This window comes from Mirounga angustirostris, unplaced genomic scaffold, assembly GCF_029215605.1.
Source record: "Mirounga angustirostris isolate CCGP_5_RB_7025 unplaced genomic scaffold, mMirAng1.0.hap1 SCAF_4, whole genome shotgun sequence".
Lineage (NCBI taxonomy): Eukaryota > Metazoa > Chordata > Mammalia > Carnivora > Phocidae > Mirounga > Mirounga angustirostris.
This window is the reverse complement of record NW_026991712.1, coordinates 142,346,835-142,367,768: the sequence shown is the minus strand read 5'-3', so window position 1 is coordinate 142,367,768 and position 20,934 is coordinate 142,346,835. Positions and strand designations below refer to the sequence as shown.

The following is a 20,934-nucleotide window of genomic DNA, read 5'->3' as shown; positions in this document are numbered from 1 at the left end:
TTTAAATCCTACCTAAGCCACTTATTAGCTTAGGCAAGTCACTTAACCTCTGTGAGCCTCTGTTGTAAATTTAGATCCTAAGACCTTTGTCACAGAATGTGTGTGAGCATCGGATGAGGCAAGACATACACAGTGCCTTACCTAAAATAGGAATTCAATAAGTATATATGTTCAGCTAATGTTTAGCCAATGCCCTGCTAAAAGCTAGGGATACATCAATGAATGAGAAAGCCAAGGACCCTGCTTTGATGGAGCTTAGGTTCAGGAAGGAGGAGTAGTGGTTAGGGCCACAGAGGGAGAAGTAGACAGTAAATGAGAATGCAGATAAATTAACAATATAATTTGAGGTGATGCTAAGTGCTATGAAGGGTTTTAAAACAAGAAAATGAGATGATCTGATAGAAGATGTTTGGGAGAAGTGGACTATTCTGGCCAAATGGCGGAGTCTGGCCTCTTCAAGATTATATTTGAAGAGGACCTAAATCATATGAAAAATGCAGACAGTCAAACATCCAGGAGAAGGGCATTCCTGGGAGAGAAGAGCAGGCAGGAGCAAGCTTGACATGTTCAGTCAATGGCAAGATGCCCCGGGTTTCCAGCATGACCAGGACAATGAGCGAGGGCATGAAATACGGTTGTAGATAACAGCAGAGCACGATCTCAAAGTTCTAGGCCATTCTGCAAAATCTGAATGTCATTCAAAAAGCAGTGGTGGGGTGGGGGGTCCATTGCAGTGTTTAGTAGTGAGAGCAACTGTGATAGAACAAAAACTAAAGATTTTATCTTTGTCCATGATTCCTGGCACACAGCTGCTGAGACCCTTGGAATCTCTGGCTTGAAAAGAGTGTCTTTTGTTTGCTGATGAGCTGACTGGTGGCTGGAGGTCACGGAGGTCACGGACAGCTTCCACATGGGTTGATTCAATCAGTAGCCAATGATTTTTATCAATCAAGCCTATGTAATAAAACCTCCATAAAAAACCCTGAACAACAGGGTTTGGAGGGCTTTGGGTGGTGCCCCCCAGAGCGCATGGGAGATCCACACCCCCTTATCCTCCAAACCTTGCCTGTGAATCTCTTCTATTTGTCTGTTCCAGAATCATATCCTTTATAATAAACCAGTAATAGTAGGTGAACTGTTTTCCTGTGAGCTGTTCTAGCAAATTATCCAATCCAAGGTGGGATGGCTGGTCATGGGAACCCCCAGTTTACAGTCAGACAGAAGTACAGGAGGGGCTTGTGACTGGCATCTGAAGTGGGAGGTAATCGTGGGGGACTGAACCCTTAAACCTATAGAGTCTAACGCTGACTCCAGGTGGTGTCAGAATTGAATTGAAGGACACCCCGTTGGTGTCTGGAGAGGTGGGGAAATTGATTGATGTGAGGAAAAAACCCACACTTATTTGGTGTCAGAAGTACTGTGTGTAAAAACAGCCCAGAGAGGCAAAATCTAACTTAGCTCATTCGTGGATTCATTCAACACATATTTATGGATTACCTATTCTGGCCAGGCACAGTTCTTAGTGCAGTAAATGAATCCAGTAACAACTCCTGGCCACGTGCTAGTAGGATAATAAATACGTAAAAATGCATGGAGCATTTACTATATACTGGTACTGTTCTAAGTGCTTTACCTGAAAAACTCTTGTGATCCTCACAGCAGTCCAGTGAGAGGCATACTGTTACTCTCCCCATTTTTAGAAGGGGAAACAGAAGTTAATACAGAAGTTAAATCATTTGTCCATGATGATATAGCCAGTATGTGGTCAAGCCCAACTTCAAACCCTGGCAGTCTGCTATAGTCAGTCTTTCGTCTTAATCACTGCACTACATTTTCTCTTTCTGAAAAATCACTCTGATTGGCCCTGGGGCTCTTAGGGGACCAAAGTGGAAATCAGGAGACTAGTCAGCACATGGTGGTCAGAGAGTGGGATACGGGAATTTTCAGCAGTGCTGCAAGGAGGTCTTATTCTTCCCACTTTATAAATGGGAAAACTGAGGCTTAGTTCACACATCTGGTAAGTTAGCAGAGCTCAGATACAATGCTAAGTCTATCTCAAAAACCCAATATTTTTCTACCAGGATCTCCATCTCCTGAAGCATTGCAGAGCCTCAGTACACCCCCTCCTTTATGATCAGGGGGCTAATATGAGATGTACTTATAGTCAAGATTAGAAGGCTGGGCTGCTTAAATTTTGTTTTTCTGTTTGGTAGGCATTCTGTAATAAAAATTACAGAAAATATGAATATTCCAACACAGTCACTTATACACGTATATAGCGGTTTTTTTCTTTTTTATAATTTTTGCATTGAGATACAGTATACATAAAGTGAAATACACAGATCTTAAGCAGACAGTGTGATGAATTTTGATAAATGTGTATACCCGTGTAATTACCACCCTAAACAAGACCTATGTGTGCATGTATGTGAGTAGATAGGTAGGTAGGTATATAGATATATAGATAGAAGTTAAAATTATAAATGAAGGGCAAGTTTCCACATCATGATTAATGATTAAGACTTCTCCCACTCTTTCCTCTCTCTCATCCCTTCTTGCTTCTAAGTTGACATTGTTGTCATCAATGCATGGAGGTTACACAGAATACCAGGTGCAGGTCAAAAGATGACTGTATCAAAAAGCAAAGCAAAACAAAATAAATAAAAGAACAACTAGCCGCTTCTTCATGTTTGTTGGAGGAACAAAATCACATTGCTATACTTTCTGTTTTTCTATGGAGGGGTCATGTGCCTCAGCCCACACATTACCATGTGAACTTGTTTTCCAGTAAATGACTCAGAGTTCGTCAAGAAGGCAGATTCATGTATTCAGAGCTATGTGTCAGCATCTCTGGAAAAAGGTGCAATGTACTGTATGGGCATATTGTGCACGTGCGCACACACACACACACACTTTTCACCCAGGGAGTTCACACAAGTAATAACACACAATCTTCACCATTATAAGCAGCAGAAATGGGATTTGGACTCAAGCTTAGGGGACTCACTCAGGGCCAGGCTTTCTGTATTACAGGAAGGACAGGAGCATCGAGTCTGAGTGTGGGGTTAAGCAATGGCCTGGAGTCAGAACTGGACTGGAACTCTGGCTCCACTACATATTGGCTTTATGGCTTTGAGCAAATGACTTGTACTTTGTTCCCTTCCTTGATTCCAAGGTTCATATTCCTTGGATAGAGGATGATACCAACATCATAAAGTCGTGTTGAGGTTTAAAAAGGTCACATACATAAAGCCATTAGGACAGTGCACAGCATAGAGTAGTAAGCACCCGGGAAATGTTGGCTTGAACCAGTAACCTAGCAATGGCCATGGGAGTTGGCTGCTAAATCAATGGACACTACGCTTTTTGAATCAGTCAAAAAATGTTCAAGCTTGCATCCTCAATAGATGGACACTTGTTGATGAAAAGGCATAGTTCTGTTCTACTGTACTTGTAGATTCCATACAGTGTAAGGCAGATGAAATACAGCTTCAATAAAATATTTCCAATTCTTACCTATTATTATACTTTCATACTAACACTATGCAGTACATCAAGGTATATTATCTATCTATGGCCAGATGAGTTTCTAATGATTTTTAAAGTTTTTTGATGATTTCCGAATGATTTTGTATGTGCCTGTGTATCTATCTATATCTCAGCCGGTATTCTAGATAATTTGGATTTCTTCCCAATCTTGTCTTATCTGACCAGGTCTTCATTGCTTTTGTATTCTAATATGAAGAACTAGTACCAAGTAAAAATGTCACTGTTTTCTTATTTACTTGGATCTGAACGATCACCATTACCTTTAATCCATTGACTGAATCTTTTTCAGCTGCTTGTCCATTTTGTGAAGGTTAATGTAAATGAAACTAGGTAATACCTGTAAACCCACTAGCCTGGAACGTGTAAGTGACAACATGGGCACATCGCTGGATGCTGGGAACCTGGGCGGTCGCCATGCTATCATCCCCTGTGTGGTGTATAGATCCCATACTTCTTTTAAGAAACCTCACACATGGACATGTCTATCCAGTGTGTGGACCAACTGACCAATCTGGTAACGATCTGCATATTAAATGCTGGTAAAGCTTAACTAATTTCTTGAGATTAGAAATCATATAAATCACACTCTTAGTATTTTCTCCTGAAATCCTAATGGATCATCTTGTGCACTCCCTGGAGTACATGTGCTGTTTCAGAAACACTGGGTTACATGATCTTACATTGCCCTCATGATGAAAGTCCTCACCCTTTCATTCAGCGACTCAGCAAACATTAACCAAGCACCTGTGAGTACCAGGACTGTGCTAGGCTTGACACCTGCAGTAACACGGTTCTTGCCTTTGGGGAATGCACAGTATAGCTCCCACCAGGCTAGGTCCTGATCATTCTTCCCTGTAGACTGTGACTCTGGACACTGCCAAGCTTGCAGGACCCTTTGGTGCCTAGGTCTAGACTACCTGATAGCCTTCCCAAATTCTCAAGGCCATGGTTTCACTTCCCCTGGCTAGGGGAGAAGGTACCAGATACCCCATTCCTCAAATTGCCAATATTAGTGTGTCTGCCACTCATGGGATCCCTATCTTCTCCGTGGGTGTTGAAGAGCCCCTTTCTTCCCTTAACCTAATTTCCCTGGGTAACTCACCCCAGTGTAGCCTTAAAACCCTTTGCTAGCTCCCAAGCCAGGCCATAACCCATGAGAACTGGGTGTTTCCCATGCCCACGCAGGCCTGGCGATTGCTGGTGCTGCGGCCTGTGGAGTGGTGAGCAGTGTGTGCGGACTGGTATCTCAGCCTTGACCCGGCAGGGGAGGGTCAGACCCCATGAATGCAGTCTTTCATGACCATGGTACAGGGCCCCTATTTTTTCCTACAGAAACCCTTCCCTTGCTTTCAGAAGTGACAATCAAATGTGAACTTTCATGGTTTATTTATAGCGCTGCCTTATAGAGAGAAAGAAAAGAAGTGATTAAAATGCGATTTTACAAAATATTTTGTTTGTAAAAAGCTTTCATTGTGTGGGCAAAAAGGAAAGAGAAAAGTCACTGTATTCATTGTGCTGTCTAGACTCTCACACAAAGAGGGTAGCATGCTGCAAATTAAGATTGTCCGGCCCCTGCCTGCTGACAAAAAGGATGAATTTTGAGGCCAACTTCAAACAAACCCTTTTGAACAGAAATATATTGTGGGGGGTGACTATATTTAGCACGTGTCAGCATTCCCATAATAAATTCATATTGTTATGCTGTGGTAATTTCCAGATTTATTGCAGCCAGTGGGTTCCTGAGGTTTTGGCTTTGTGTTAGTGATTTGGAGAAATCGGAAAAGCCAGCAGGGCTGTGTCTGAGGACGACAGTGATTCTCCGGGCATCCTCCACACTGGGCCCAGTACCCGTAATGAGCTCTGCCTCCCAGGAGACCGGAGGAACGGGAGTTGTTTTGAGTGCCTATATAAGCATAACTTTTTTTTTTTTTTAGAAGGCAGTATTTTTTTTAATTATCCTTAAATTATCAAATCCACATATGCCACTGCAGAAAATTTAGAAAGGACAAAAAAGAGAGAAAAAAAAAATTGCCACCCACGCTCTTGAACCTGTTAATGTTCCAGTATATTTTCATCCAGTGTTTATTGTGCATATGTAACTTTTGTTGAGGACAAACACGATTCTTGAGATAGCAACGAGAAACGACTGTGTTTGTTCCTCCCACCGTCCCCTGAGCAGTTAGTTGTGCAGTAGAACAAGTTTTTCTCTGCCCTGGTTAAAAATTCTGGTAGTTCCATTGCTTTCTTAGATTAAGTACAAAGTCTGTCTTAGGTAACACAAGTTTTATGGTGTCCTTAAGTTGTGAGACATGGCCCAAATTCAGAAATTAGATTATCAAGGAATATATAATAATCATCACATGAGTTTTCATCTAAAGATGAGACCTCTCCCCACTCCCCAGCTGGGGTCTGCTGCAGGTGCGAGGACGAAGCTGTGATCAGTGTTCTCTCCTCCCCACTTACTCCCTCTCCAGCAGATTCAGTTTTTTCTTGTTCCTCTGAGGTAGTTGGAGGGTGTATGGGGAAGGGAGGTCAGGGGTTTAGAAAGTTCTTATCTGAACAGTTCCTTTCGCCTACTAGGTGTTTGTAGCTAGGCTCCATCATAGATTTTTTTTTTTTTTTAATCCTCTACTTTTGGAAGCCTCCCACGTATCATATCATGTCCTTGTTAATGCTACTCTAGTAGATTGTTTACTCTTCATTCCCAAGACAACGAGTAGGTCATCTCAAGCTTCTTTATGCAGACTCCCTCTGCCTCATGAGGTGGCCATATTGGATGGTATCGGAGACAGTCTATGGCAGCTCTCTCATATGTGGGCCACCTAGGGTCCATGGGAACCAGCCATGCGTTTTGGAGTCTGACAGACTCTGGCAGTGCTGGCTGACCCCGGTGCGGGCTCCTTCACTTCTACACTGAAGCTGCCAGCCAGCCCTTCTCTTCCACATGGGCATCCCACTCAGTCCACTGTATCCCACAACCTCAGGGACACATATCAGGTTCCCTGTTGTTCTCAGTGAAGCCCTGCTCTCTTGACTTGTGAAGACTCCTCTCACCCCTCCCCTGGAAGTAGGCCTGATGCACAATAAACCAATAGTCCGCTCCTAAAAAAAAAAAACAACTTCTTTTTCTGTCCTTCCATGTGGATAAAAGGTTTAAGAGTTGTATTTGTAAAAAGGGTCCTCAACGACCCTTTTTACAAATTCTTCAGGGTGGTCTATTTCCAGCTCACTTTGGTATCTTATATCTGTCAACTTTAGATCTCAGCCAAAACTTCCATTTTAGCATTCTGTTACGTGTCTGACCCTTAAGTTCATTCATCCCGTAGACATTCCCTGAGTGCACATGATATACCAGATGCTGAGTTTGGCAGTGGAAATAATTATAACAGTTCCTGTCTTAAGGAGCTCACAGTCTAGTTGGGGAGGCTGGTGTGCTAACAGAAAATTGTGGTGCCATGTCATAAATGCTAGGATAGATGGTAGCTCAAGTTGCTGTGGGAGCAAATAATTCAGTCTAGGTGGGAGGCAGGCAGCAGGGATGAGTCAGAAAAAGCCTCCTCAGTAGAGTCAATACCTGAGCTAAGTTTAATGTTTAAATCTGTATTTTTTTAGGGAACAAAAGAACTGCTTTTCAAACCCTTGAAATCTCCAGTGCCGGTGTTTGTTTCCCGGTAATTTATTAAAAAAAAAAAAAAAAAAACAGGAGAGGTAACGTGAAGAAAAGAAGAAAGCCCTACCATCTGCCGTATGTCCACACATCTGTTTCAGTGGGAAGGGAAGGGACATTTGTGGAGCACCTTCTACAACACAAGTTTCCTGGGTCCCACCCACGAAAGCAGTCCTGGGATGTTGTCTCAGGGCTGAGGCGTAAGCTCAACCCAGAGGAGTATTTCCCGAGGGCATTTTCAGGAGTCCAAGGAGCGAGAAGAGGCAGAACCCCTCTGGAAACCCTGCAGAGTGCTACTCTGAAAGAAGCAGCAAGGATGGGACAAGAGAATGAGTGGCAGGCAGAGTGCACGCTGGGGATCGCTGAGGCCACCTCCACAAGACGTGGGGCTCACTTGAAGGGAATCAAAACTTAGTCTGTGAAGGAAAACACAGGGTGAGCAGAGCCCTTCAAATATCCTTGTGAAGTGCAATAGCAGCAACCTCAAGATGTGTTTGGCTGTTCATTCCTCCACAAAATGGCCCCAGATTGTCCTTTTTTAGTTCTTTTAACGTGGTTTCCTTTCCAGTAATTTTTCATAATTTAGAAAATCTCCTCCTTTCTTAAGACTGCCGTTTCTTTCTGTTGTCACTGTGCTTGCTAACCTCAGCATCTCTGATTCCTAGTCAGCACTTTTAAATCTGTTGAGAGCTGGGAAACCAGAGAACTCGTTCAGAATGTTCATGCCATCCTTGGGGAAGAGTTGGTAGAACGTCCTAGCCAGAGTGGAAGTGTGTGTAAGTGATTAGCAGATGAAACAGTATCAAGTTTCCTAACCCTTGAATAACTACTGAAAAGATACTTATCTGTTTCTAGCAAAGTGTTTATCACCCTCTCTTTTGATCACAGTTAATGTCTCTTCCACTCTGTGGTGAGCCCCGTGATGAAAGGACCCATGCAATCTTCATCTCTGTTTTTTGTTGAATGCTGCTCTTGACACATACAAGGGGCTTGGTTTATTTTATGAATATCCTAGGTGCTGAGTAAGCAGTAAGTAGACAAAGCTCCTGGCCTCAAGTAGCTTGCATTCTGGGGAGGGCAAGGAGTGAGAGGGAAGATAAGGAACGCATCCACAGTAAATATGTGGCATACCAGAAGGGAATCAGTGGTAAATAATATATGGAATATATACATGTATGTAAATATAAATAAATTTATATAAATAATATATAAATTATGTCTTCCCCAGCTACTATGTAAGTTTCCCCAAGACAAAGAATATGCCTTATGCAAATCTAACACAATGTCTGGTACATAGTGAGTAATTAATAAACATGTTAATTTTAATTAACATATGTACAACCTCTTATTCCATTAACATGTTTGTTAATTACTCACTAATTTAATTGTCCTTTTTTAGTTCGTGGTTTAGTTCTTTTAACGTGGTTTCCACATTAAAAGAACTAAAAAAGGACAATTAAATTAGTGAGTAATTAACAAACATGTTAATGGAATAAGAGGTTGTACATATGTGACCCCAGGATGACTACATCCTTAACAATAAGAGCTCGATAACCATTCCTAAGGCAGGCCTGTCTGAAGAGCAGGCCATTGCTGCCCTCTCCCTAGTCAAGTCTGTCAGACTCCAGAGTTTGGGTTCACTCCATTCCCCCTAACTTTTCCATTGCTTTACCAGCTTGGGGAGACTGCCCAAGGAAACCTAGCCCTCTCATTCCTATAACGGAGCCCACGCAAGCTGTGGTTGATCTGGATGCTGCACACATCGGCCATGGCCACGCAGACGCTGCCATTCACTGTCTGCCCAATTGCCCCGTTGTAAAGACAAGAATGTCCTGAAGTCCACAATTCAACTAAATTAGACTCAGCCCGGAGGCCTCACATCTGTGCTCACAGTTTTAGGAAAAAGAACTTACATTGAACAGAAGAGGTCTTAAAAATGTTATCCTAAAGAGCAGGTGCAAAGTGGGTTCCATTCAGTTATAGTTACCTTGAGTTTAAGTAAACAATGCTCTTAGTGGCTGACTGTGTTGCCTTCTTAAGCCCTCAAGTCCAGGTAATGAGAAGACAAAATAAGTTCCTCCCACCCCTCCCTGCAGATGATCACAATGGTGCTTTGCTGTTGGGGTTGGTTAGGCCCTGGAGCCTTCAGTACCGAATCATTTCTTAAGCCCAGGCTGTGTGGTCATAGATGTAACTTTTAATGTTCATTGGGTTTTATTCTTACTACCAAAGAGAATAAGTTGAAAAAAAAAAAAATGGACTCACTGAATATCTTCTAAGATTTTATTTATTTAAATGGACTCACTGAATATCTTCTAAGATTTTATTTATTTATTTGACAGAGAGAGACACAGCAAGAGGGAACACAAGCAGGGGGAGCGGGAGAGGGAGAAGCAGGCTTCCTGCTGAGCAGGGAGCCCGATGTGGGGCTCGATCCCAGGACTGATCCCAGGACCGATCCCAGGACCCTGGGATCATGACCTGAGCCGAAGACAGACGCTTAACGACTGAGCCACCCAGTTGCCCCAAGGGGAAGTGAATTCTAATTAGAATGTTTTTGCCTGTGACAAGCCTCACTTTGATCTTAGCTTTCCAACTCAGCTCTTTGTGTTCTGTTTTCCATTCAACAGGAGGCAATGGCAAGAATGAGCAAAGTTGGGAAGGTCGTGCTTCCCAGACTTGAGGATAAAAGGTAAGTTTATATTTTTTATATGTACCGTGCTGAGGAATGAGGACATACAAAGACATGTAATTGGAGAGCTAGAGTAAACCTTGGGGGCCAGGAATCCAGTTCTTTCATTTAATAGTTGATACAACCGAGTCCCAGAGGGGTGATGTCACTTTGTTACCTAAAGTCACAGAGCTAGATAGGGCCAGACCTGGGGGTCAAATACAGACTTCTGACTCCCAGACCAGGATTCTTTCCCCTAGGTCATTAGCAGTACATCTGGTCTTCTGTTCTGAAATGGGGATCTCACATATCTTCCATCAAAGAACACAGTAGCATCTGTCTGTCTTTCTGCCCTTTGCATCACTTGGCACTGAGAACTACAACATGACCTTGATCAGTATTTTAACCCCAATTTACAAAACACTAATTTTTTGAGTTCCTGCTATATTCACAGCATTATGCTAATTTGCCTATAAACAGGGTTTACAGGAGAATGAGACATAATCTTATGTGTGCACATAGATCATTTCAGAAGGAAAGGGTAAGTTCTACAATAGGAGTATTACCAGGTAACAAAGTAGCCCAAGGAAGAAAGGAATGTGACCATGTAGGGGTGAGAGAAAACTTTTGAGAGGAGATGAAGTCTACACTGACTTTAATGCTTAAAAGAAATGGGGAGGACATCCTCAGTAGAGGGAGTAACAAACGCAAAGCTGTAAAGGTGGGTACAGCATGCCATGTTCGGATAACTGTAAACAACTCAGAATTCTGAAATGCAGGGTATGAGCTGGGGACAGGCAGGAGGTGAAACTCGGGGGAGGGCAGGTGGAAGGGGTCATCTCATAAGGAACTTTGAGGCCTTGCTGAAGACTTCAGACCTCATCCTATGGGCAGATTGGGGATACTGAACTTTAGGCAGTGGTAGGACCTGGCCAGATGCAGATTTTAGAAAGATCCCTCTCAGAGGATGGATTAGAAGGCCCACGGGTAAAAGCAGAGAGGCCACACAGAAGGCTTTTTCAATAACCTAGTGACAGATGAAAAAGACCTATATTAAGCCATTGGTAGTGAGTTTAAAAATGGAAGGATAGGGGTGCCTGGCTGACTCAGTCTAAAGAACATTTGACTTTGATCTCAGGGTCATGAGTTTGAGCCCCACACTGGGCATAGAGATTACTTAAGAAATAAAGTCTTTATAAAAAAAATTTAAAAATAAAAATGGAGAACAGTTGTGCAAGTGACTTTATAATTGTATTTGAAGTTAAGCATAAAAACAAATTCCACCTCCTATAATAGGTAAAGGTGTTGATCCCACCAAAGCATGATTGGTATTTAACAGAGTTGGAAATATCCATGGATAAAGCAATCCAATTTCTTTGCCTTTTCTTAAAGAAGGTCTCCAAGTGGAGTTGGATTGTTAACCCTCTGCATATAAAACCCTCCCTAAATACTGGGCTCAGAGAGGCAGGCCATTATGTGGGGGGAACTCAAGTCAGGAACATGGAGAGGTCTGAGCTCCCAGTGGCCTTGGGACCCTAGGCTAGCAGCTTCCCTTTTTTGTAGAAACAGATTATTCTTCTCCATCCCTTTGCTGACCCTCCCAAGACATTTGACAGAAGTCTGTCTTTAAGTTCCTTCAGTAAATCCACAGGTTCTTTTGAAAAGAATGTTTAGCTCCTCAGTCACCAGGAGCCCTCCTCTGTGAAGGCAGCACACGTGGTGCTCTGGCACCATCTACAGGCAGCCCCAAGGTTTACAAGTAGAAAGATGGCATTTCCTTCTGAATGACTCTCTTCAGCATCTCGTTACCTCAAATCACATTATTATCTGTATGAGGCATTTACTGAGGTCTGTGCTACACAGAAGCCACTCACTGAGTGTGGGGAGAATTTGGAAGAGAGGGGATTCAGTGGATTTTAAAATTCAGGATCACAGAGAGCATAATCTGGGGACCGTGGTTCAATATGCTTTTTAGGAAGATCCCAAATCTCATCCTTATGTCTAGACCGAATTTAGCTGTGCACTCAGAGTTGTCACTGAAAAGTGCCCTGGAGAAAAATTTGTGCTCCAAAGGGCACTATCAACAGAGTAAAAAGGCAGCCTACAGAATTAGAGAAAATATTTGTTCATCATATAGCTGATAAAGGATTAATACCTAGGATATACAGAGTACTCTTAAGACTCAATAACAGGGGCGCCTGGGTGGCTCAGTCGTTAAGCGTCTGCCTTCGGCTCAGGTCATGATTCCAGGTCCTGGGATCGAGCCCCGCATCGGGCTCCCTGCTCTGCGGGAAGCCTGCGTCTCCCTCTCCCACTTCCCCTGCTTGCGTTCCCTCTCTCGCTGTGTCTCTCTCTGTCAAATAAATAAATAAAATCTTAAAAAAAAAAAAAAAAAGACTCAATAACAACAACAGAAACAACCCAAATCAAAAGTGGGCAAAGGTCTTGACTAGATATTTTTCTAAAGCTTATGTACAAATGGCCAATAAGCCCATGAAAAGATGTTCAACATCACTAATCATTAGGGAAATGCAAGTCAAAAACTGCAATGAAATACCACCTCACACCCATTAGGATGATTACAATAAAAAACCAGAAAATAACAAGGATCAACAAGGATGTGGAGAGATTGGATCCCTTGTCCCACTGTTGGTAGGAATGTAAAACGATAACAACCACTGTGGTGGTTCCTCAAAAGTTAAAAATAGAATTACCATATGATGCAGAAATTTCACTTCTGGGTATGTACCCAAAAGAACCAAAATCAGGATCTCAAAGAGATATTTATACACACATGATCATAGCAGCATTATTCACGGTAGCTAAAACATGGAAGCAACCGAGTGGTCATTGGTGGGTGAACGGATAAAGAAAAAGTGGTGTATCCATACAATGGAAGTCATTCTGCCTTAAAAAGGAGGAACATTCTGACAAATGCCACAACATGGACAAACCTTGAGGACATGATGCGAAATGAAAAGGGCCAGTCACAAAAGGACAAATATTATATGATTCCACTCCTATGAGGTACCTAGAGTCAAATTCATAGAGAGAGAAAGTAGATCGGTGGTTGCCCGGGGCTGCGGGAAGAAGAGAAGAGTTACTGTTTACTGGGTGCAGAGTTTTAGTCTTGCAAGATGAAGGGAGTTTGCCGATGGAAGGTGGAGAGGGTTGCACAACGGCGTGGATGTACTTAATGTCACTGCAGTGTACACTTAAAAATGGCTAAATTTCATGTTCTGTGTATTTTTTTGTTAAAGATTTTATTTATGGGGTGCCTGGGTGGCTCAGTCCTTAAGCGTCTGCCTTCAGGGAACACAAGCAGGGGGAGTGGGAGAGGGAGAAGCAGGCTTCCCGCGGAGCAGGGAGCCCGATGCGGGGCTCGATCCCAGGACCCCGGGATCATGACCTTAACGAAGGTCAGACGCTTAACGACTGAGCCACCCAGGCGCCCCTATGTTCTGTGTATTTTATGATAAAAAATTTTTTGAAAAAAGAAAAAAGCAGAGGGGGGAAGTGTGCCTTGGACCTCAGCTTTCCATGTGTAAACAAGGAAAAATGCAGTCTATCCATCTTTTGGTGTTCCAGGATTATGGAAGAATATAAAAACAACCTCAGTCCCTATTTGTGAGCACGTGACAGCTCACAAAGTATTTCGTGTCTAAAATTCAGTCACTCTATGCTGTAAGTATGGTTATCATCCCTCTTACAGCAGGGAAACTGAGACTCCCATCATCTAAAGTAGTTGCCCCAAATCACCCAGACTTCTTGGCCTGCAAAGCCAATGCTTCTTCACTGTACAAAGAATAAGACCAGTGAACAAAGATTGCTGCAAAATTGTCAGGATTAAAATGGGAAATCTTCAAGTGTATGAGAAAGTTATTGACCCAAGCTTCCTTCAAGCAGTTTTGAGATTCCAGAGTCAGGAAATCCATCTCATATAACGTAAGAAGTATTTAATGTTAAACTGTCATAGAGTATCATTAAAGGAGAAAATTTCTGCCTCCAAAATCATTCTATGATTAATAAATTTCAAGCCCGTAGAGCAGCTTTTACTGGAAACTACTTATCGCAAGATTGATGATATTGTTGGAATATTATTTTTTTTAAAAAAGTAGCGACCATAACTGGCACTGATAACATTCACTAAGATCCAGGCACTGTTCAAAGCACTTTCCATGCATTACCTCATTTAATTCACGTAACAGCTCTATTGAGATAGGTCCTCTAATTCTCATTTATAGGTGAGGAAGTTTAGACACAGATGGATTGAGTAACATACCCAGTGTCACATAGCTAGTATTGGCCAAGCTGAGATTCAAACCCAGGCTTCAGAGTTCACCTCTTGACTCTGTATTTGTAAGAATGGTTAAGGTAGAACTCATTAATCTGTTTAGCTCTGCATGTTACAAGAAGTCCCTATGTATACCCAGGGTTGCTTTTGCAATCTCTTTCTTCTGATTCACAAGCTTGCACCAAAACTCCTTCCTGAGGACTCCTTTCCAGAACATTCCAGAATCTACTGAGACATGCTAAACTGGCATCATCAACTCCTCGCCCCACGTCAGCTCCTCCCACCCAAGGGGAGTAAGGACAAAGTTGCAAGCATTCACATATAATTTGTTCTAGCTGCTGCTGTCCCTTTCAAATTCAGGCTGCTCTGCCCTCTGTCTCAGGGCCCAACTACATTCGAACAGGTGCAGGGATAACAAGTCTACCAGGACCCAGACAGAGAGTAGAGGGAGAGCAAGGTCCACTCTGGGATGCTGGACTGCAGGACACATCTACAGGGAAAACATTAGGGACATTTTCACGGGGTTTTACTTCCAGATAAAGGTGTCTGCAAAGGAAACATAGGTGTGGAATCTACAAAGGGTGATGAAAATGTTCAGTCTCATCCCTGGTCAGGCTGTGGTTTTTAAACCAGTCATCAGACCTGGGGCTAGTCATATCTGACATATTTATTGAAGCTGGGAGTGATAAAGGGCCCGTGTTGAACCTGGGCCCTTTTAGTATGTCACAGCAGAAGCTGTGAAGTCAGACAGACCTCAGTTTGCATTCCAGCCTTGCTGGTGTTGAGCTAGACTACTTTAGATATGCCTCTCTGAGCGAATGTCTTTACTTCTACAATGAGGATAATAACACCCCATGTAGGTTACAGATAATAGCTATGAATCATGCCGATCCATTGCTCAGGATGCTATAAGCATTCAGAAAATGGGAGATGTCTGGCCAACCATAAGAGATACATTCCTGTTCTTCTAAATATAGGGGGAAGCTGCATAACGATTTTATCTGAGATCATTCAACATATTCATTTTTCTCCCACAGATACTATGACAAGAAATATCAAGTATTCCTGAAGCTGGTTGAACACCAGAAGGAATATGCAGCAATCATGAAGGGAGACTGAAGAGAGCTTGCAGGTGCCAGTGCCAGAGGGTCCTGCGTCACTGCCTCAGGGACCTCTGTCCTCTCATCGTATATCCGCGATCCTTTAGGTATCACTTCATCATTTCTGTATCGTCTTTTAATAAAGACAACCGAGACATGTGCAACCAGAACTAGACTCTTCCATTTCAAAATACTACCATTATGTAGTTGGCAGGTTCTGCAGACACCACCAGAAAGACAGAAGTTTCACACAGGGTCAGAGGGTCTCCTTTACCACTAGACCTTGGGGCTCAGTCAGTCCAGGTGAAGCTCACACTTGTTGACTGAGTCAGTGGCAGCCATTAAATGAAAGACTTGCATGGCTAGAGGTAGGAAATCTAATGTTTATTTTATAGGTGGCTGAAAGCTTATTATTAACTTACTATTTGGAAATAATTTCAAACTTACAGATAAGTGGCAAGAATAGGGATGATAACCAGAAACACCCACGCAACTACCTTTTACTATTCACCCCGTTTGCTATATCGTTTGTACATTCTTTCCACACACATATACGTATACGTATATGTATATACACACACACGAATTTTTGAGTTGTTTGAGAGACTTGACTTTTATAGAGCACTTTAATTTTCTATTCGTATTCCAATTTTGCCAATAACTCCCAAGTCCTTCAGGGCAGTTTTTCCCTTCCTGGACAGGATCCAGTCTAGAACCAGATATTGCATTTAATGACAGAATCCTCATCTTGCAATCATCATATTAAAAATAGGTACAGGTAGGAATTGTGAACGGATCCAGGAGGGAATTTTGACAAGTCATAGGATGTATGTATGGTCTTAAAATGTCTCCTCACGGATAGTTTATTAGTTACAAGAGGAGAAATGACATTAACTATACAGGGATGAAATGGGACAGCATCTTGACTGGGTGATCAAAATTAATTTCAAATGGGTAGATGGTCATCATGGGCCCACAGATGTGAGAGCCTGAGGTCACAGCATCAGCCTGGCTGGGAATGCATAGCCTGAATCTAATCATAAAAAAAAAAAAAAAAAAATCAGACAAACCAACAATGGGCAGCATTCTATTTTTTAATGGACTATATTCTTCAAAAATATCTATGTCATAAAGTCAAAGAAAGGCTATGGAAAGCTTCCAGATTAAAGGAAACTAAAGAAACACAATGGCTAAAAGCTTTTGATGTAGACAAGTATTTGAAAAAAAAAACCAACAACAAAGGATAGTTCCTTCATTGATACCATAATACATGCATGAACACACACAGACATACACATATGTATACACGTACTCACATGCCATCTCAGACCCAAGAGTAACCACTAATGTTGATTCTAGAGCTGTGGGAAGTCAGATGAGTTTGGAGAGAGGACATACAAACTTCAGCAGGTAGGGGGAAAAGGTCACGGTGAGTCAGTCAACAAACATCTTGAAGTACTTACTCTGTGCCAGGTATTGTGCAAAGCACTGGAGCCCAGGGGTTAAATAAAAGCAGGGCCCAGAGGTCCCCATTTAATGAGAGAGAGAGAGAGAGAGAGAGACAAGTGAAATCCATCAGAGGACATTGTAAGAGACCCTCCCATAAAAGAGGGTCCCTGCTGCTGCCGTGAAGAAGATCCAACACCCAGAAAAGGAGGAAGTAGCAGAGGGTTGACAGGTAGAAGGGATGGCAGCATGGTGTAAGGGCTGTGAGCCCAGGCTCAGGACTCAGGGCCTGGCTTTCCCTCTTCCTAGCTGTGTGACTTGAGAAAGACCCTCAACCTTCCTAAGACTCAGCTCCCTCATTTTTAAAAATGAAGATATTGGGGCGCCTGGGTGGCTCAGTCGTTAAGCGTCTGCCTTCAGCTCAGGTCATGATCCCAGGGTCCTGGGATCGAGTCCCACATCGGGCTCCCTGCTCGGCAGGAAGCCTGCTTCTCCCTCTTCCATTCCCCCTGCTTGTGTTCCCTATCTAGCTGTGGGTCTCTGTCTGTCAAATAAATAAATAAAATCTTTAAAAAAAATAAAAAAAATAAAAAAAATAAAAATGAAGATATTAATAGTTCCTACTTTACAAGATGATAGTGAGGATTCACAGAGATGATATACATAAGGCACTCAGCTCAGCTGCCTGGGCCACGCCTATCTTTTGCAGGGCCTGGTACCTAGACGATGCTCAGAACATTTACCATAAAAATTACTGAATAGGATGACCCCACCCAGTTGCAAAGGCCAGCTCTACAATAGTATTCTATGGTAGCCAAAGGATATCGACATCTTGGACACCGCCCAGGTTGAAGGTGGGTGTGGGTGAGCTCACTCAGCTAGACCTCAGCCAGCACTCAGGCTGGAGATGGAGAAGGACTGGGGAGTCAGACTCAGCACCTCAGAGGAAAAGTCGAGAACAGCAGGACTCAGGCACGAGGTCAGGACCACGGCCAGACAGGCTTCAACTGCTAAAGCTGATGGGCACTGACTCCGACACGGGACAGGCCTGGGCCTGCTCCGGCAAAGCAGGAGTGAACGCAGTAGCTGCGTGCGCGGCAGGAGCACAGAGGTCAGGGGAATGAAGAATCGCTACCTGTTTTCCTCTGTGTTCTCTCACTACGGCGCTGAGAGGCAGGCAGCACTAACCTCACGTCCCAGCTGAGAAGGTGAGGCTCTGTCCAGAGTCCCCCAGTGGTAGAGATAGTATTCAACTTCAGATTCGCCCTGATGCAGAGCTTCGGGGGTCACCCCCTTGTGGCAGCTGGAGAGGAATTCTGCCCCAGCACCTGCTCTTTAGCTCGTGTGCATGCTGTGGGTCCCCTATGCTCCAGGGCCAACTGCTGTCCCGCCCGGACCTGACCTTGGGTTCCCCCGGCTCTATAGAAAAAGGAAAACATACACAGATAGGCAAAGATTATGGGAACACTAGGAAGCCTCTGGCATCTCAAAAGTGAAGAGCAGCCTGATAGAAGGGCTGAAAGATCTTGGGCAAGATTCTTAACCTCTAGGCCCCAGTCTCCCCGTCCATCGATGGGATAATCCTGCTACCTACCTTGTAGGGTTAGTGGTAAGGAATCAGTGAGGAACCTAGTCAGGTTCCTAGAATGGTGCCTTGCAGGTAATAGGCTCCACAAATACCGCTTCTACAGTGTGCTCTTTGGGCCATCTGGCAGGAGGGTTAATTCCTGAGAAAATAATTCTGGTCCCTACTCCAAAGCCAGTGTGTTAGGAAAATGTAAGTGTCTATGTGGATTTCTAGAACGATGTGTAGCTTGAGAACAAAAATTTTAATGACTCCAACACTCACCTTCTTGCACTGGGAAAGGGGGCTTTATTGAATGCACACATGTGAAGGATAAGTATATTTTGCTTTTATGAATAAGAGTTACAATGTGGCCAGAGTGGTTTGTGGGATTTTTGTTTTGTTTTGCTGCCTACTGAAAGCTTTTCTTTCAAGTCGAAGCCAGCGTTGCTTAACGAATCCTTCTGCCAAGGAACACATTGTATAGGTTTTAGTTTTGACCAAAAATACTTGCCATATGTGAAGAACATAAATGTGGCTTTCAAAAGAGCCCAAGAGAACAAAAGCAGGGAAAGGGAAGCAGGGAATAAAAGACAAGAACGGCAGAATGGTCTGACATGGTGCAGAGCTGCTGTAACCCACAGACCCGACACCACAGTGTGCTGGGTGTCTAGGGCCAAATGAGGCATCTAGAAGGATGCCCTCTCTTAGGGAGACCCAGACTGGGCGCTGGACTTTATATTCAGAGCATCGTCCATGTGGTTGCCAGTTGCACTGGGAAGTAGAGGGATAGAGGGGTAGAGGTTCCAAAGGGAGCAGCAAAAACACGGTAGGACATCCCGGAAACTCCAAGCTGTGAGGAGGTGCCAAATCAGCAGGTGTTGGGAAGAAGCTGAAATGTTATCATGATCCACTATTTCTCCCAGGCCTGAGGATAATCAGGTTCTTTGGGTTTGTTTGTTTGTCCTTCCTGCCACTGACCTGTGAGCTCTTGTGTGGGGCACCGACTCCCTTAGGGTCTATGTCCTCTGCACCTGAACAGTGCCCAGCACACCTGGTGCTCGATAAGTGAATAAACACATGAACACAAGATATTTTGCTGCACAAAGAAGACTAGGAGGACTAGAAATATCTCACATGTACCTTACTTTGGGGCCAGTCTATGATGCATTTTAATGTGCCTTCATTTAGGCAATGCCAAAGACTTGAAAATGGGCCATCATCCATTAAGGGTTAAGAAAATCATGCCTTATACCTAACAAGTTGCTTTTAGGTTTTTACTGCACACCCATACGGATAACCACACACCTTCATTCTGGATTGTAGCTCAAGCTCCGAAACCTTTCGCAAATTTTCAGTGTTGTTCCAGACCATTTCCCGTATGGTCCCTTAGGGGAAGCCAATTGCGTCCTAGTTCAGAAATACCCATTGTTGAGCGGGGCCACAGTGCACATGCTTTCAAAATTCAAGGGCATAGTTACAAATAATTACCATCAAAGGATTTAAAATGAAGGACATTGTCGCTAAACAAGAAACTAATGACTGAGTGGAGCTGTGTAATGTAATTATACTTAAGATGGGCCTTCTGATGAATCACAGAGGAATCTTTGTGCTGCCTTGTGTCTCCATAAATGCACTTAACTGCTACTGACAGTAATAGGAGGGAGTCAAATATAAAAAGCTTTTTCCCCCCTTTTCCAGTTTCTAGAGGGAGAACTTAAAAAGAAAAAGTACATTTTTAAAAAGGATGTTTTACCCATTGCTTCTGGATATTTGACAATTGTACGAAGTCACGAAACAAAGATAACTTAAAATAAAAACAAACGTTACTGCTAATAAATTCAGGTTTCTGTATCATTAACACACCTGGAATCTTATGGTCAATTTCCATTCCTCACAGATCATCACTTAAAATTACGTATTAAAATAAGTGTTTCTAAGGACCTTATTTTTATTTACTTAAGTCCTGCCCAAAGCCTCATTAGAAGTGTTTTCTTATTAAAAATCTGGGGTAAGCCTGGCTCCCTGCTGTACAACGTTAACACATCTGAAGTGGAAAATGTTTGATATTTAGACAAAGCTGGTGATGATGCATCCCACTGGAATATGTCTTTGCTGTTTTCATATCGATTGCGCATACATTACCTCAGCTACTCCTCCTAATAAATTGGTGAAGGAGGCCTGGCAAGGAGTAGGATCCCATCTTACAACAACAAAAACCACGGCTCTGAGAGTTTAAGTGACTGGCCTAAGATTGTGTGGCTGGAACACGGAGGCAGCATGACTCCACTGCTTCTTCCTAAATAAATTCAATTAGCTTATTTGTGCAACAGGGGATGATTCATTAGTTTGCTAATTGCTCTCTCCTCCACGGTTCCCTTCTTTAGCAGATGTATAAATATCTAGGAGGCCCCTTCTGATCTCATTGGTTGATCAAAGTACTATGTTATTTCTCTTGGCAAGCAGAATGGTAAAGTGAGTGAGCCTTGAGCCATGGAGTCACTGAGTCCTTCTTCTCGGCTTCCCTACTTAGTAATTGGCATGGTATGTGAACTCACACAAGCCAGTTAACCTGTGCATCTTTGTTTCTTAGCCTATAACATAGGAGGAAAGAAAATCTGCCTCATGGCTGATGTGAGGAAT

At 43.1% G+C, this 20,934-nt stretch overlaps 1 protein-coding gene across 19 annotated transcripts in view; it reads left to right on the top strand.

Moving 5' to 3' along the window:
• FGGY (FGGY carbohydrate kinase domain containing) overlaps positions 1–18,705 on the top strand; it is a 395,846-nt gene extending 377,141 nt beyond the window's left edge. For 4 of the 19 annotated variants that reach the window (XM_045897574.3, XM_045897573.3, XM_045897578.3 and 1 more), the window contains 2 exons: positions 9,847–9,908; positions 15,219–18,691. In XM_045897574.3, coding sequence (XP_045753530.1) covers positions 9,847–9,899 — 53 coding nt within the window. In that variant the 3' untranslated portion in view covers positions 9,900–9,908; positions 15,219–18,691. Of the gene's footprint in view, positions 1–9,846; positions 9,909–15,218 lie in introns of all 19 variants that reach the window. The other 15 variants (XM_045897581.3, XM_045897580.3, XM_054512848.2 and 12 more) reach the window with 7 other exon arrangements.
• The last annotated feature ends 2,229 nt before the right edge of the window (positions 18,706–20,934 follow it).